Source organism: Rhea americana, unplaced genomic scaffold (genome assembly GCF_003343005.1).
Source record: "Rhea americana isolate MKP2758 unplaced genomic scaffold, rheAme1 scaffold_0, whole genome shotgun sequence".
Taxonomy (NCBI): Eukaryota; Metazoa; Chordata; class Aves; order Rheiformes; family Rheidae; genus Rhea; species Rhea americana.
This window is the reverse complement of record NW_028185037.1, coordinates 558796-575085: the sequence shown is the minus strand read 5'-3', so window position 1 is coordinate 575085 and position 16290 is coordinate 558796. Positions and strand designations below refer to the sequence as shown.

Genomic DNA, 16290 nt, shown 5'->3' with positions numbered 1-16290 from the left:
CTATCTCCAGCAGTGGTTATATCTCCATGAGCTTGTGGGAGTCTGGGTGATTCCCTGGACAAATCCCATTAACGCACCTGGCTGTACTTTTTCTTTTCTACAGGCAGAAGCCTTCTCAGAGATCAAGATATGTCCTTGGTTTTAGGCCTAGTGAAATATTGTTTGTATACAAGGAAATTTCCTCACCTCAAGAACTTTTATCCTAATTGTTTAAAGCTTTGTCTTCATTTTTGTTTTATTTCTTTAGTAACATTCTTTAAAATATCTTGAAGTACCTGTTAGCTATATACAGTGAGGAACAAGTTACTATATTGAACTATATTGAACACATGCTGATGTTTGAGCATGTGAGTACACATGCTAACTTTTGAGTAGTTTCCAACTGTTTCTTTTTTGTGATTTCTTTTTCTTTCAGAAAGAACTTTCAGCTTACTGTAGCTAAGTAATTCTCATTTAAAATTACTTTTTTTATTTCTAACATTTCAATATGAAAATACATGGAAATTCTTTGAAGTGTTCTGATGGTAGCTTATTGTCATATTTTAAGTGTTAAATCAATCTCAAAGTTAAGTATGTTCAGTACTGTTGGTGAATGAACMAAAATAAATGGCATTTGCACTCTGGCACTGGAGGGTTACTTTTGCAAGGCTTATACTAAAAAAGTGATGCATTACTTGAAATCAGGAGAAGGGAAGGGTTGATGTTATTGGCAAAGGTGGGCTTGTGATGTGGATGATACATAGGGGTCCAGGAGTATTTCTACAGCCAATACCTCTTCYAGATAATTTTATAAAACTCTTAAGATTCTCTCTTATTCTCTCTTACTTTTTTATTTTTTCAATTGTGATTTGCTGTTTAAAATGTAATTATAGATATATTAGCACTTAGAATAAATTCTCTTGTTGGATAAGTGAATATTTTCAAATATTTATATGAATTTGATACAGGATACTTCTTTGTAATCATGAATTTGAAGTCTTAAATCCTGTTTTTGCAGTTGTTGCTGGTACTGTTTTTTAATAAAAACTYGTTGTTTCCAGTTTTGTAAATGTAACTCAAGACATAATGATCAAGTTCTGTCAAGCACCACCAGCGCGCTGAAATCTTGCCGCCTTCATTYACTCTTCCCTCAGCTTAAAATTAAGCATAAGACTTTTCAGTGATGTTTTTATTTTTGTATTTGCTTATTGGCTTGCTGAGTGAAGCAGGACTAGAAAGAAACAACTGTTTGTTTTTTGATAATTTTTAAAGTGTATGGAGATTCCTAAATGAACAGTTGAATAGAAGCACTGTATAAGGAAATATATTTGCTAAGGATGATTACACTAGTCCTTTAATTGGCAAGAAATGTGCATATATATGCATAATGATGGATTTTAGATTTTTTTTTAAGTAAAAGTGGTGTATTTAGGATTTAGGTATGTTATAATGGCTAAAGAATGAGATTTAAAGTTGATTAGCTGAGATCTTATCCTTATATTTCTTCACTTATAAATTGTTTTTTTATAGTTCAAAATTAAAGACAGTTCTTCAATCTCTGTTTATATGTGTAAGCTGTTAAGAAAAACTATGATATGAATCTGATATGAAGACAAAAGGATTTCTTCTTTTCTGTTAATTTTCAGAGCTGCACTTTGCTGTGTACTTTAGTATGTTCTTTACAGATTCCAATATACTGAAATAATTTGACCTAACAGAAATGGAGTTGGTATTACAGAATGCGGTCACTGGCTTAGTATTCTACTCCTAGAGTAGAATCTTCTCTTCCCATTCTAGGTATATTTGTAATACCCCAACATTTATTCTCCATATGCCTTGGATTTGGCTGTGTCCATGCATTACAGCAGGAGAATGTTATTTAGTGACATTGTATTCTACTGACAGTATCTTTTTTTCAGTGTGTGTGTGTGATTTCTCGGTACATGTGGCCTTTAGACTCACCAGGGCTTTGCAGAGCTTTTTAGTGGTTAAACAGGCTTAATGAGACTCTTGCAGTGAATACACTAAGACTGAATGCTTAAATAAATATATCAGTAGAATCTACTATGAAGTTTACAATGTTTTTGAGAAAGAAGGATATAAAGTCAATTCCAGAGTCAACATTTAAGACGATAAATTTAGGTTTAACAATAATTGCAGTCTTTGAATTAAAAATAAATTTTATTCATTTTTTCAGACTTAATATAATAAGCTGATGCATTGTTTTAAATAGCCTCTGATACACTTTAAAATTATTTTGAGGTAGTTAGTGACATGACAATATAATCATTTTTAACAACTTTCATATACCTTCTSCTGTTTATGCAGGGTATATATGTGCAACATAATAACAGGTTTTTCTGTGACCTTGTTATTGATGATGATCTTGATCCACTTTTTGGTATATTAAAGGCTTTTCTGATAATGCGAAAAACATCCCCTTCCCTTCCCCCAACTTCCTTTTGTTACTGTAACTTGTATCKTAAAGGCTATTAGAAGTGGCTTATGGTATACTTACAGGCAAAGAAGAATATAGTTAGGTGCCTTTGTGAATATTTCTAGTTTAATTGAAATTCAGTAATRCAGAAATGTGGCCTCAAGTTCCTTGTAGTCTTGTATACTTTTTGATTTGTGCTCCTGGTTTTTCAATATTAAACAAATAACCTGTACATGACTRTATTACTAGCTGCTAAATTGACTGTGTGACTTTTCCTCCTGTTAGAGGAACTGGCTTCTATCAGAGCTGCTACTGTTACTTCTGAAGCCATGATGGAAGCAGTTGCTTCTCGCAGGATTGCCACAGTCATGACTCTTGTTGCTCTGATAACAGAAATTTAAGCGTGGATCTCTTAGCCATGAAGGCAGCAGCCTTCTTGCTCTTATTTGGTGGCATTGTGTCTTGTAGTTGACTGCAGTTTTCTGCACTAAGCATCAGCAGATTTTTGAGCCCTCCTGGCTCCTTGCGTTACCTGCTAATGGCAACCAAATGGCATGGTATGGCAGATTTAAAGGGTTGATTTAATGGCTCTTGCTGCTGCTTCCGGGAGTGTGTCGTGGGGGAAGGAGAAGGGAGAGGGAGGGGGAGAAGCTACTGSTCTATGTAGGAGGGTAGGCTGCTCTGTTGGAAGACAATTCCCCAAACCCTGCTCCGCTTCTGTGGCTGCAGAGATTGGATTACGCTGTAGTATCTTAAGCCATAATACAAAACTGGATTGGATTTACTGGATTTACAAAAGCTAGAAAAACTGTAACGCTTGCTTTGTTTTTTCTGCTAATAAACATAGATCTTTACTGTTTGGAGATTTATGGATGCATGTGGCTTTATTGACAGTAGCAGTTTGTGCTTTTACCTGGTTACCTCTAGTAGTTTTTGTGGTCTGGGTCATCTACAGTTGTTCAGTCACAGCATCTCTAAGTTCCAGCTGATTTCCCCCCTCAGGGCAACTGCCGTCTTAACATTTACCAGCATGGTCCTGGTAATTATTACATTTTCTTTGTCATTGCTCCTTTTTCCAAGGAACTAGTTCTCCTTGAAAGAAACAAGGCACACCACAAATAGTGGCTGTGAAAGTGCTCTGCTTTTAGCATGATTTCCTCTGCACTGCCTTCATGAAACTAGTGGTTGCCTATATGGTGTCTTTGCTTTTATCCCAAATTTCTARCTACTTTTTTTTAATGATATCTTTTGATCTTTCATCACAGTTGTGTACCAGAATTTTCGTGGTCTTATGATTTGGATCTCTTTGGTGCACCTAAATGTCCTATCCCTTCCCCTTTTCCTGTTAATACCCACAAGAAATGACAATAAGAGATTCTTAGACTCTATTAAAAACTGACAAACCTTTCTGCAGAAGTAAACAAAAAATAGATGTGTGAAGTATAGGTAACCAAAAATACCCTGATCACACTTCCAAGAGGAGAGTTCTTATCTCCCCCARCACCTTGGGGTTGAAGAACTGAAGATGCAGTTCTTCAAAAATGCAACTTTATGCACCAGATTCAGTGGGCTGATGATGTATGTAAAACTAACCATATAAGCACATAAACAGAGCTAAGTGCTCGTATGGTAGTCTTCTCAGAGCTGAGACTATGTTTTTATTCTTTCATAGATTGCTGATATTCAATATTATGACTTTTTCATGGTGAGTCATTAATGAATGATGAGAAAAGGAGATTTCTTCAAAGGAAGAAATAGCAATTATTGACTAACCTCTACTTGAAATTTGGGATTTTGGATCCATATGTGCCTTTAGGCTTTCCCAAAGTCAGTGAGGTTAATTTGATCTAAACTTCCTAAATATGTTTCTCTAATTCAGTTGCAGGTTTAACATATTCTTGCATTACTTACTTTAGCAGCCACTTTGGTTTATAATGTGCTCAAAAATAAGATTGAAAACCCCACCCTAGACTTGCTGAAACCCACAAGTCCTTTTAGCTCAAATTTGTTGCATTTTGAGGCACAAAGTTAGCCAATGACTGTGAAGGTAGGCAGCCTTCTCACTTTTTCTTAGAMACTTTTAATACAGTGGGCAGAAAGACTCATCTTATGCTTAGTATGGCTGGATTCAAGCCCAGGAAAATTAAGACTTTCCCATCCTCAAATTCCAGGTCTTTGTTTTTTCTTGCAGCCTTCAACATTTTCTCTTGGTGTCTCACAGCAGATAAAGTTACAAAAACCATCCCACTAAGGCCACTGCTTCTGACTTCATTGTGCTTCAAGGACAAGCAATATTACTTGCTTGTAATGATTTTTTTTTTAATGTCTAAATGTAACAAATGAGACAAATAATGTCTGATTGATTATAAAACAATCAAAATTACAAAGTTCCTAACATGTTATGTCCATACTCTTGCGTTCTTTGCTTGAAATGGAGTTTTCTGTGGAGTTTCTTCCTTTTGGACATTTGTTTGGTTTTGGCAATTATTTTTGTTACTGCAATAATCCATTTGTTTCTGTTTTGCTGTGTAAGTCTGGATTTGATTGTTCCATTAAAATGCCCAGTATACTGAGAGTTTTAAAATTCCCCTTAATTCTCTAAGGCAGGTTGAAGCTTGCAGTTTGCCTGCTTTGTTTTGTTTTCATGATTGTTTCAAGGAAATTTGTATTTTTCCAAAGTTCATGTCTGAATTAACACTCTACCAAGATTTTTTTCATCGCTGACAATTTCAAATAAATATTGGATATTTTCCTAAGCTAGGTACCTACTCTCAGCAGAAATGATGTCAAACAAACAAAAAAATCTTATACAGAAGTTAGTTTGGAATGATTGTGCTGTTCTCTTCTGAAGAGAAATAATTTTTCAGGAAGAGAATTAAACTTTATTTTGTTTATTCCGCAAAAATAGAAATGTAATGAATCTCAAAGTTAATTGTTTCCTCCCTTGAGGAGAATTGCATGATTAGTGACATTTGCTGCAGATGAGGAGCAAAATTCAGTTGCAGTTGCTGAAAATAATCTATGTAAGAGATCACATAAGATATCAGGTGGCCTTTAGTGAATTCTACAGAAGAGGTTTCAAAGAGATCATTCTTGAAGTTGTTTTTGGAACAAAAATTTTCCAAAGTGGAGTTTAATTATTATTTGTTAACAATAGCAAACTTGTTTCTATAGCACAAATAACTGTATGTTGCTGTCTTAAGGCAAGAAATGATGTCAGTGTATTTGAGTGTGTGCTGTGACTGCTTTTTATTCTGTGTAGTAGTAGCTTAAATCTTGCATTAAAAGAAAAAAATTCCAAGACTCTAGTGGCTGATTTCCCTTTCCTTTTCCTTTCTTCTTCTCCTTGTGCTCCACTCTGAGTTTTGGTATTTGTCATTAACTATACAGACAATTTTTATCTTATCTAAAATATTTGCTTAAATGGTAAGAAAAAGGATAAAAATTGTAATGAAGATTAAAAAAAGTGCTCAGTTCCTCTATTTTCTTTAACTTGAAAGTTCAGATTACCTAAAAATATGAATATATTGTGTGTGTGCAGATGAAACTAATGTAAAATCAACATACATTTTATGTTTGCCTAAGAGGAAAGGTGTACACATGCTGACTGAAATTATTTAGGCATTTAAATTACATTCAGGTTCTTGTAAGACACAGTTTTTGGATTCTAGTAGCAGGTTACTGGTTTTGTTATTTTGGAAAAAATGAACTAATCGTGTTTTACTGTACAGGATATGAGTAATAACAAAAATTAAATTTTTGGAAACATTTTGCAGGTTCCAGCTTTGCAGTTGGGGACTCTATATAAACCTCTGTAGCCAGCTGTTCACCACTATATTCTTTCAATCACTCTGAGGTGTTGATTTTAAAAGAATGAGTTGCTGTTCCTAAAGTCTACACACTGAAAATATTTCATAGCAGACCTGTGAACTTGCATGGATTGGTTATATTGGTGCCTACGCATGGGTGTATAATAAGGACTAATGTTTTCATTCAAAAACAGTGAAAAAAAAACATTTTCTTTAATGGTATGCCAGATTTATCCAAATATTTCAGCAAGTCTGTATTATAGTTTGTCAGCAAACTAGGTATAACCAAAGTGTACTTAAAAATCATTTAATTAGGACAGATTCATTTTCACTCCATGCCACTACACAGCAAGACTTGCTTGTTCATATTTCCTTAAATTTATTCTGGAATTTGTCCAAGTTTGGCTTTAATGAGTAGCCTATCCCGCTAGTTACATTAGGATTTATTTTCCCCCGGAGAGAAGTGTTTGAATTGATAGTTTTTTAACCTGTTCAGTTAAATGAACATATGTTCAGAACTGCATCTTAACTCTTGAGCATRAAGGTTTGAGAAGTAATTATTTCTATTGTTGTTACAGTTTTAAAGGGCAATTTTTAAATAGTGGTTTTAGACTCCAACTATGTGTTGTAACCGTTTTAATATGGTGATGAGTTTTGATATGAAGTCACATTCAGTTGCTTAACACAAATTTAATGATATAGTATTGAAACACAGATCTGACTTGGTTTACTGAAAAAAGTATTTGTACTTGTATTTTCACTTATTGCTTGAACATATCTCTTGGGTCATAAAACTTAGTTAAATATAGCTCAGTACCTTATTAGTGATGGATTTTCTGTATTAACAGGTGCAGTTTGGTAGCAACCTTGTATTTTAAAGTTCTTTTAAATGCATTATTTGTATTTCAAAACTATTATAATAAATTCTGAATTATAAATGCACTTTCATCACTAGCCAGGTCTAGTTAAAATTTCCTTTAAGCAACATTTGCTGCACACATGGTAAAAAATGTGCCCCCTCCTCCCTTTATGGCCTTGATTTTTTTTTCTATAAAAAGGATTTATTTTCTTCAACTTCCCATTCCCCTAAAGTTATCTGAAAAGGAATAGTACACTTTATTCCTATGGGATTATAAAAGTACAATAAGCTTAAAATTTGCATACTGTTAAAAAATTATTTCCTACATTGTTATTACCCATAAGGGAATTTTTACACAAAGCTTTTAAGTTTCAAATTTAGCATAGTCCAGTACAGTAGCTATAAAATATATATATATATATATATATATATGTATATGTATTTCATGAATAGTCAAACTTGTAAAGCAATTTTTTTTTCCAAAATCAGATTGTATGCTATTATCATAGGTCTTCAGAGAGCTCTCTACAGTCCATGAACTTGTTAACAGGAATGTGTTATTTTAGAGGAGAAAATCGTGTAAAAGTGTTGGTCTTGAACTTTGCTGAAAAAGTTCTTCTACCTGCTCTCTCCCCTCCCAGTTGAACTTTAGGAAACCCAGCTTTTGAAATCTTCTGACACATTTTTCTGAAACGTTTAATACTATAATAATATTCAGAATTAAGACAAAAATTAGAAAATATACTGTATTTGAAGACATAAAAGGAAAACGTTACAATGCACTTGTGCAGTGAGATGAGCAGTAAAAGATCAAGTTGAATGGCTTAAAGAAAGGAATGCCAGGAAGCGATCTGGTTGATGTCACCATGCAATGCATTTCTTTCCCTGTAATATCAGCAAAAGCCTTGCTCATGTTCATATCTAGTCTTTAGACTTCAGTTCTACATAAGAGAAAATTAATTGGATCATTTTTTTAATCTCGTTTTTTTTTTAAATCAGRATTTTATTAATTATTTATGTAGCATTTTTGTTTTGCAGTGAAGGAGTTTTCCTAATTATAAAATCATCTTATATTCTTCAGTGCTGTTATTGATAAATTATAGACCTTGGATTTAAACTACTCTAGCAAAGCAAGTTTAGCTACTAACGTGGACCCCCATTAAAAAATGCCACCACATTGCAGAATGTCTGTGTTCTCTATGGGACCCAGAACTTTCCTTCTAGTGACAGTCTGGATATACGTGCATTCACASTAAGGGGCGAGTGAGCAGATGGAGGAGGAGATATGATTTGTCTGTGTTCCCACGGAATAGTGATTATCACAGGTCCCTGGTTTGTTATGTGGTAGAAATTGTCAGAATATGTTCAGGGCTGTTGGTTTCTTTCAGCTGTCTATCTGAGTTAGTTTTCTGTCTGTGTGTCTTCAGCAATTTTTCTAACTTTTTGCTTTGTCTCTCTTTACAGTAGTTCTGATTTTCTGACCATCTTATTTTTTACCTGATTGCTTCTGAAATGTAGACAAAAATGCCTTTTAAATGATTTTCTTGCATCAACAGATATCAGACTTGTTTGGACGCATTCTTTTCTCAGGTGGCTATTGTACTGTCTGGGAGAAGATAATGTTCTCCTGGGAAGGTGTGCTGTGCTTTTGAGCTTCACACTGAGAGACTGGAAGAGCTTCAGGAGTTTTGTCCAGATACCGCTTACCGCAGAGCTGCTGCAGTTTGRTGATGCCCTGTGCTGCCTGGCTGGAGTAGTGCTCTCAGTCAGTGAGGCCAGCCAGTGATCTGCTCAGGCACTCCAGAAAAATCTTTATATRGCCATCAGCACAAAAGACTGGTAGGACACGCTGAGTTCCTGCCAGCAGAACGAACTTTATTGTTCTCATTCTACCTAACCATTTGGCATCAGTGGCTGCTATGAAAAGAGTACTTTAATTTAAGACCTCTGCCAAGAAAGGCTTCTAATGAATTTTGTTTTCCCCAGCCAGAGGCTGTACTGATCCAGAMCATTGCAGTTCTAAATTTCAGAGACTGATAGTTTCATTCAGACAGTTGACCTATGTTTTCTGCTATCTGAAGGAAACTCTTACTACTGGACAAGGCTGATGAGTTTTCCTTTCTAATTGTGAAAGGTTTTTAATGCATCCATGTTTTCTCTGCAAGTGGTGTTGAAAGCTGGAGGCACAGTTGTGGCATTTAGCTTCACTAAGTTGTAACTTGGRAGCAGTTCTGCTGTGTTTCTTAGTGAGGCTGAAAAATCATGGTGTAATGCTGAATACTATCTCAGAAGACTACAATGTCCAGTTTTACTTGTTCTTTGTTGTCTTTCTGTCTTCATGTACGTTTTCTGAGACTCTTCCATGACAATCTTCTTTCATAGGAATCAACTTTTCATTCATTTAATTCTTTTTATTTTTAGTCGGAGGCAATGGTGTTGGCTTCTGTGGATGGGCTTTATCTCTCAAATTTAAATCTGSAGTGTAGACACCCACAGCTGCAATAATTTCTGTAATCTCCCTTTACAGGCAGTAGGCAGAAATAGGGAGTTGCAGAAAGCAGTTCAGTCTAAAATAATTGGATCTTTATAAGCTCTTTAAGTGCTGATTTCTTTCCTTTTCAGAGGGAAAAAGAAATTTCAGAAAATTTGAATTTTGAACAAATTTATTTTGTGCTTTAATAACTTTGCACAATTTAATAAGTAGCTTTTATTTTGGTAGGAGCACTTGGAAATTTTTTTAAATCAAATATTTTAAACCCAAGAGATACTAAGATGAAGATTTAAGTTAGTTCCTCATATTTTACAGGAAGACGCAAAATTTAAGCGTGTAGCAAAAGTCCTATATAGAGTCAATGTCGTAAGTAGGATAAGCTCTTAAATGAGGAGTTAGTTTTTTTGAAAATGTGAAATTTTTAACAGATACACAACTCTGTCTTTATAGGCTAACTGCTTAAGTCTGTCTTTATAGGCTAACTGTTTATAGTTTGATATTCTATGATTTAAGGTTTTAAATTGTTAGTAGTATGCACCAAAATAATGATTTTTCTTTCCCTTCCCCCTCAATATTTTAAACAGGACCAAGCGAGCTCAYGTTCCGCTAGCAGAATGCATATTTGAGCTTCCTAATTTGACAGTTCAAGCAACTAGAGCTCAAACCCTTCTGCTTCAAACTATTTATCAGAGCTGGTGTCATCCTGTTGGAAATGTCAGTTCTGTGGCAGTAAATGAAGCTTTGCTGAATGAGATTTTCCAAACTTCAGGTAAATAAGTGATTGTTTTTGTTAAATGTGTTAATGTTCTTATTATGATACAGAGCGCTGCTAGTGAATGTGCATACAACTCTATCCTTTAAATCCRGGTTTTTACTTGCAGTAGTTAACAGACAGAATGTTTTTGTGTGCGTATGGGTATTTATAGCTTATGCTTAAAATCCAGGATGTAAGCTAAGCCACCAAGCTTCACTCCTTGGCACCAATTTCTGGATGCATTTAATTTTCCCATACAGGATAATTTTTCCATACTTCCCTCATTTGAAACATCCACCCTTGCTACCTTATATGGTGTAATGTTATAACTTAAGATCATTCAAAGGTGAAGCTGTTGTACGAAATAAAAAATACTGGATTATTAAGGGCTTTATTAATCAAGGACATTTTGTGGCATACAGAGGTGGATTTTTTTTTAAAAGGCTGCAGATGTTTCTAATCCAGTTTCCTAAATAAGTATTTCTTAAATGTTTGGAAACTGCTGAAGATACACAAATCTCAGAGGTGCTGAGGTAAATAATGAAACTGGCTATGTGGTATCCTTCTGCAAATATCCTAGGTTTTTAGGAAAAAAATAACGATTTATTTAGCAAAACTATTGATAAAATACTGAAGTTATCACCCATCTATACCGTCTGCCCACTTAAACGTTCTACTGAATCGGGGTGTTGATTAACTTGTAGGTAAGTTAGAATATGTTAGGTTTACTAAATTCACTACTATGGTAGCTTTACTAAGAATGAGTATTTTCCAGTATATTGAATGCTGGCAGGTCTTTCCCCCTTCTCTTTCCATTCCCAGAATGAAAATATTTATTTTGGCTAAAGTTGGGAAGTAAACCCATTCTACTTCCCTTCTGTTTTCCTTGTGTAGTATACAAAGCTGTTCCAYCATTGTGGGTTTTTAATTAGGAGGGTGCGAAAAAAAGAGCTCATGAGTTTCTCTTCAGAAGCAGGGAGAGACTCTTGTATTAGGATGTCACTAACAGTATTGTATTATGCAGCTCTGGAAAAAAAAGTGTAAAGCATGCGAGATGGTACAAGTTTGCCAGGCCTTTCGTTCTAGAGAAGTTATCCTTCCGCCTTGGACCTTCCAGCCTTCCAGAGCAGTGATTCATTTAGAATTCRTTAGAATTGTTTCTAATACTGTCAAGATTTTATCCAGGGGTCATAGCTTCTGTGTTTGATATTGAATTGTACTCCAATGTTGTTCTTTTTTTAAAGTTAAGATTCKAACTTAAATTAAGAATGAAAGGAACTCCAAAACTGAGAAATGTATGTGAGAAAATCATAATTCATGATTGTGAGATAGGTGAATTGYCCAAACATCTGAATCAGGCCCTCAAGAATTTTGTGAATTTCTGGCTAGAAGRTGTGGTAGTTCTTTGAGTTCTTTAGAATTCCAARTTCTTGGTATAATGTGCAGCTTTACTGCTGCACATAAACATCCAGTGATTTATTTTGTCTTATCCATYAAAGACTTATTTGAACCTTTTCTTTGTTTTGCATTATGTCAAAAGAACAAAAAGGACAATACTAGTGTGTAATTTCTGTTTTGTTTCATGGAGTCAGACAGSAATGAGTCAGAGACTGGGGATGCAGTCAGGAGACTACAGTCCTTTAGTTCCTTATGGGGTTTCCTGAAAATGTAGGAGCTTGAGTACTTTGTCATCTAGCCCTGTCATGGATTTAGCCCTGTATCTGCATCAGAATGGCCATTCRTTAAATGTCTGTGGAAGCACATAGATAGATGTACAGTGAATTCTTTTTCTGATATGGTCTTTGCTTTTAGAAATCGTATCYATCTCCCTTCCTCCCACCAACTAGTAAGATTTAGTGTTAGAACTTTTCCCTGCTAAAGACTAATAGACTAACACTAATAGATTTTGACCAGCTTAATGGGGGATCACGGTGTTCAAGTGCATTCAGAGGAAGATAATATTTTTTTTCACTGTATTGCTATGCAGACTGCAATAATTTAGGCAGATAGATTATTGTTTATCTATCATGAATAAATATATAGCAAGAATAACTGAGATCATTTGGTGTCTCTATCGTTGCCAGTTTTGGGGAATAGGTTACAAGAATAATTAATATATTAAAATTATGACTCGAGGCAGAAGGGTACATTGCACACCACTGCAGGTCTCTTCCAGTCCTGTTTTTCTCAGTTCTCTTCTCCTTTTCCAGTTCTGTTTTCCTAAAGTTACATCTCTGCTGATTTGATAGTACATGTGACTTGCATTTTCGTATATGCAACCCTTGGAGTAGCTGTTTAAGAACTCTTTTTCTCCCTTCCACAAAAGTCTCCAGTTCTCTTCGGTCCTTGCATGATTCTGTGTTTATAATCTGTACTTCAGGTAAATGTGAAAATACAGTTAATCAGTCCTATCAGATGATCCCAGAGTTTGCACAGTTCTGAAGTAAGCTGCTTCATCACTGAACGCTTTGCAGTCCTTCAAATCAATGAACTGTGGTACAACCTTGCTAACAAATGTRTTTGCAGTAGAAATCTGGAACACACGTTTTAAGTACTTACAATAAAGTAAATGAACATTATATTATACTTGTTTTGATCTTCTCTTGTTCATGGCTTAACGCTTGACCTGGTAAATTTTATCCTTCTGTAGTTCTAGTTCTTGTTAACTAAATGAAGGCAGCTTTGAGTTCAAGGCTGATGAAATAATTACAGTCTACTATTTAGTCTACTATAATTCTTGGCTTGGTTGTTTTTGTAAGACTAGTATCTTTTATTAGAGTACCTGTGTGTAAAACTTAGTATCATGCTTTACTGAAAATTCCCCYTGTACTCCGTTTCACATTCCACATCCTTTAACAACATGTACATGTGTAAGCTCATGAAAAAATCACTGTAATTGCACAGGGAAGGAGAAATTTCAGCTTTTATTCTTCAGTGAAATAACTATGAAGATAATGTAGCCAGTAAGGAACTTCTCAGTTTCATGATATTTCACAAATATTAAGCAAGGCACATCTGATATTCTTTTACTAACATTCAGCTTACTTTCTCCAACATAAAGCAACGTTTGATGAAATTTTCAACTTTTTTTCTGTTTTTGTATTGTAGTTGCATGRTTTGACTGAGCACGACCTTTCTGCAGCCATCAATTACTCATCACAATCCCTGTTCTCCTCATTTCTATGCATATGATAATCTTTGCAACCTTTTACAGATTCATTTTTTTCCCAATTTTTAAATCTGGAAATTGAGGTTGAATGAGCTGATTGATTTGTATTTCCCTGTGCCCTCTTGGAGGGGAGCTTTACGTTTGCCTTGTTTTCATTCATCTGAAATCCATYTTAAGGATTACTTATATCCCCTTTTGGGGTGAGGCTTCACCTGGATGCAGCATGCGGTTTGGGGCCTTCAAATTCAAGAGGTGATACAAAGAAGTGGGAGAGAGTCTAGTAGATGGTTGCCAAGATGGTCAGGGACCTACAGTCTATTTACATTGGAGGTATTTGAGGAAGCTGTACTTGGTTAGGTCTGGTGAAGAGGAGACAAAGAGATGATTTAACAGTAGCTTACAAATCTGTTGGAAGGACAGCTTCAAAGATGATGGAGCCAAGCTCTTTTTGATAATGCCAGATGATATAACAAGGAGTAATCACCACAAATTGTTGCTTGTAAAGTTCAGATTGAGTATTAGTGTGACAGTAGAAAAGATTGTCCAGAGATGGTGAGGAATTATTACCCCTTTCTGTAGATTTTCATGACTTAGCTAGACAAAGCCATAGCTTACTTATATAGCGTCAGTGATAGTCCTGCTTTGAGGGAGTGGTTAGACTAGATGACCTCCAGAGGTCCCTTCCAAATAATGTTTTTGTGATTGGTATTATAGGCACTAGTGACTTCAAATGTTATTTGGCTAGTTACCAAGTTACTCTAGATTTAATGTTTTCATACACACTAGTTTGAAAACATTGAATATTTGTGCAATGCTGGCTTTCCAAAAAATCTCTCAGAAATAATAACCTTTTTGTCAATGGTATTCACTGTGTTTTCCATCTGCTCACAATTCATGTTTTAGCTGTGCAACAGAAGTAATACAAAACTACTTCAAGATGACGGCTTTCCATCCTTGTGGTGCTGTGGATCAGTTGTTTTATTCTTGATCAGCTTTATACAAATAACACTTTATTGTCTTTTATACCTCTTTCTAACTTTGTGTCTTGGCTTTTTCTGATTTTATTTCTATGTAATTGTAGTGTACTTTGGGAAATTTAAGATCTCCTAATCTTCACTTTTCCCTATTTGTCAGGGGATTTCTTTCTTGAAATTCAGTGTTTTTATTTTGCTTTTATACCTCCTCCTCCTCCTCTTCCTTATAATAATAAACTCTGTGTTTCACAACTATTGTTGCCCAAGTTGTCCTCTACATTTGTTCGAAACTTCTCAAAGCTATCTTCTGCCCCTCACCCTGATGATTAAGATGAATAGTTAGGTCTCTATCTAGATACTTACTTGTTTAAAAAGTAAACAAAACCCACCCAGACTTCATATCATTTTCAGAAAAAAGGCCTCATTTAGCTTGTCTCTCTACTTTTAATGTTCTGTTATTATTCAGAGATTGCCAGTCAATCTAATCTCAGATACCTAGTCTGAAATGTATTTGCYGTTTTTTTACACGCACAAGAATGCATCAGGAATGTCTCTCTTACCAGTTTTTGTGTGTTGAGTAAAGAGCGTTACTGGGCTGAAACACTTGTTGCTGAGTTCCTTATGCCTCTGTTGAGGCTCTGTGCTAGATGCTTTTTGGTCTGGTAGTGAGTGGTGTGCCTCCGTAGTGTGATTTGCTCTTACTTGAACTCCAGAGTGATGCCGCACGTGATGGTGGCCTCTCAGCGCAGGTTTTTGTAGCAACAATTGTGGTCCTTCGTTTTTTGCTTTTCCCAGTACTACCAATTCCTCTAGTTTTCAAATTGCATCTCTGTGAACCTGGGCTTACAATATGAGCAAAGATACRCTGTAGGGAAAGAAGGATAGATGAATTAGGAAAAGGAGAAAGAAGAAAGGAAAGGAAAAGAGRGGGGGGGAAGAGGATTAGCTATTAAAAAGGGAAGAGCGATGCAGTGCGAGAAAAAGCACTTTCTCCAAGGAGAAACAGGTGGAAAGAGTTAAAGCAGAAGAGCAGTAAAAGTTAAAACAGTAGAAGTGAAACTTACCTAGTTCAGGAGACAGAAGTACAGATGCAGGAGTCGCAGGAGGGGGAAAGCACAGCAGGGAAGAGCAAGTGACTGCTGGTCTGTGCCATGCACAGGAGGGCTCAGGCTGCAGATGCTTCTCTGGGAGCGGATCTGCTGGATAACTGCTAAATGCAGTTTACGAAGGGAGCTCCACACTGTGTACGAACACAGAAGCAAAAATTAGAGCTAGTATCTGGGGATCTGTTGTAAGGGTTTGTCTGGAGCAGAACTAGTTTTCTGCTCCAAAACTTCCTTCAAAACTTGTTTAAACTGAAGATAATCTGGAGATCCAGATCAAACCCTTAAGCTCACTGCCATACAAATTATGGTTATGAACAGTGTCATGGAATACCAAGAAATGAAAATTACTTAAAGATTAACAGTTTATCTCCCCCAACTTCCTTGCCTTTCTCTCTCTCTCTCTCCTTCCTCTTCCCCCCAAAACCTTTTTCTCTCAGGAGGAAAACACTTTCCTAAAGTATTTTACAGTTTGCTAGTTATTAGACTTACAATGTTCATCACATAGCTGTTTAATTTTTGTTTTGATTAACTTGCTCAAAGAAGAGGCTGCTGAAAAAATAAGTTTTGGAGTCTCCAAGACAATGCATGCATTCAGTTTCTTACAGAATTTAAGAATGAGGACAAATGTGTATTTCTCATACATGTTTGTAAGGTCTATTATCTTATAATTACTGATTAAAAAAAAAAAAAAAAGGCCAAAAACCTGCTCCTG

The 16290-nt window shown here is 35.5% G+C and overlaps 1 protein-coding gene across 7 annotated transcripts in view; it reads left to right on the top strand.

Annotated features, from left to right (window-relative positions):
* Positions 1-16290, top strand: part of VPS13B (vacuolar protein sorting 13 homolog B) — a 464422-nt gene that overhangs the window by 92024 nt on the left and 356108 nt on the right. For all 7 annotated transcript variants that reach the window (XM_085301417.1, XM_085301642.1, XM_085301811.1 and 4 more), the window contains exon 17: positions 10160-10344. In XM_085301417.1, coding sequence (XP_085157543.1) covers positions 10160-10344 — 185 coding nt within the window. The remainder of the gene's footprint in view (positions 1-10159; positions 10345-16290) is intronic.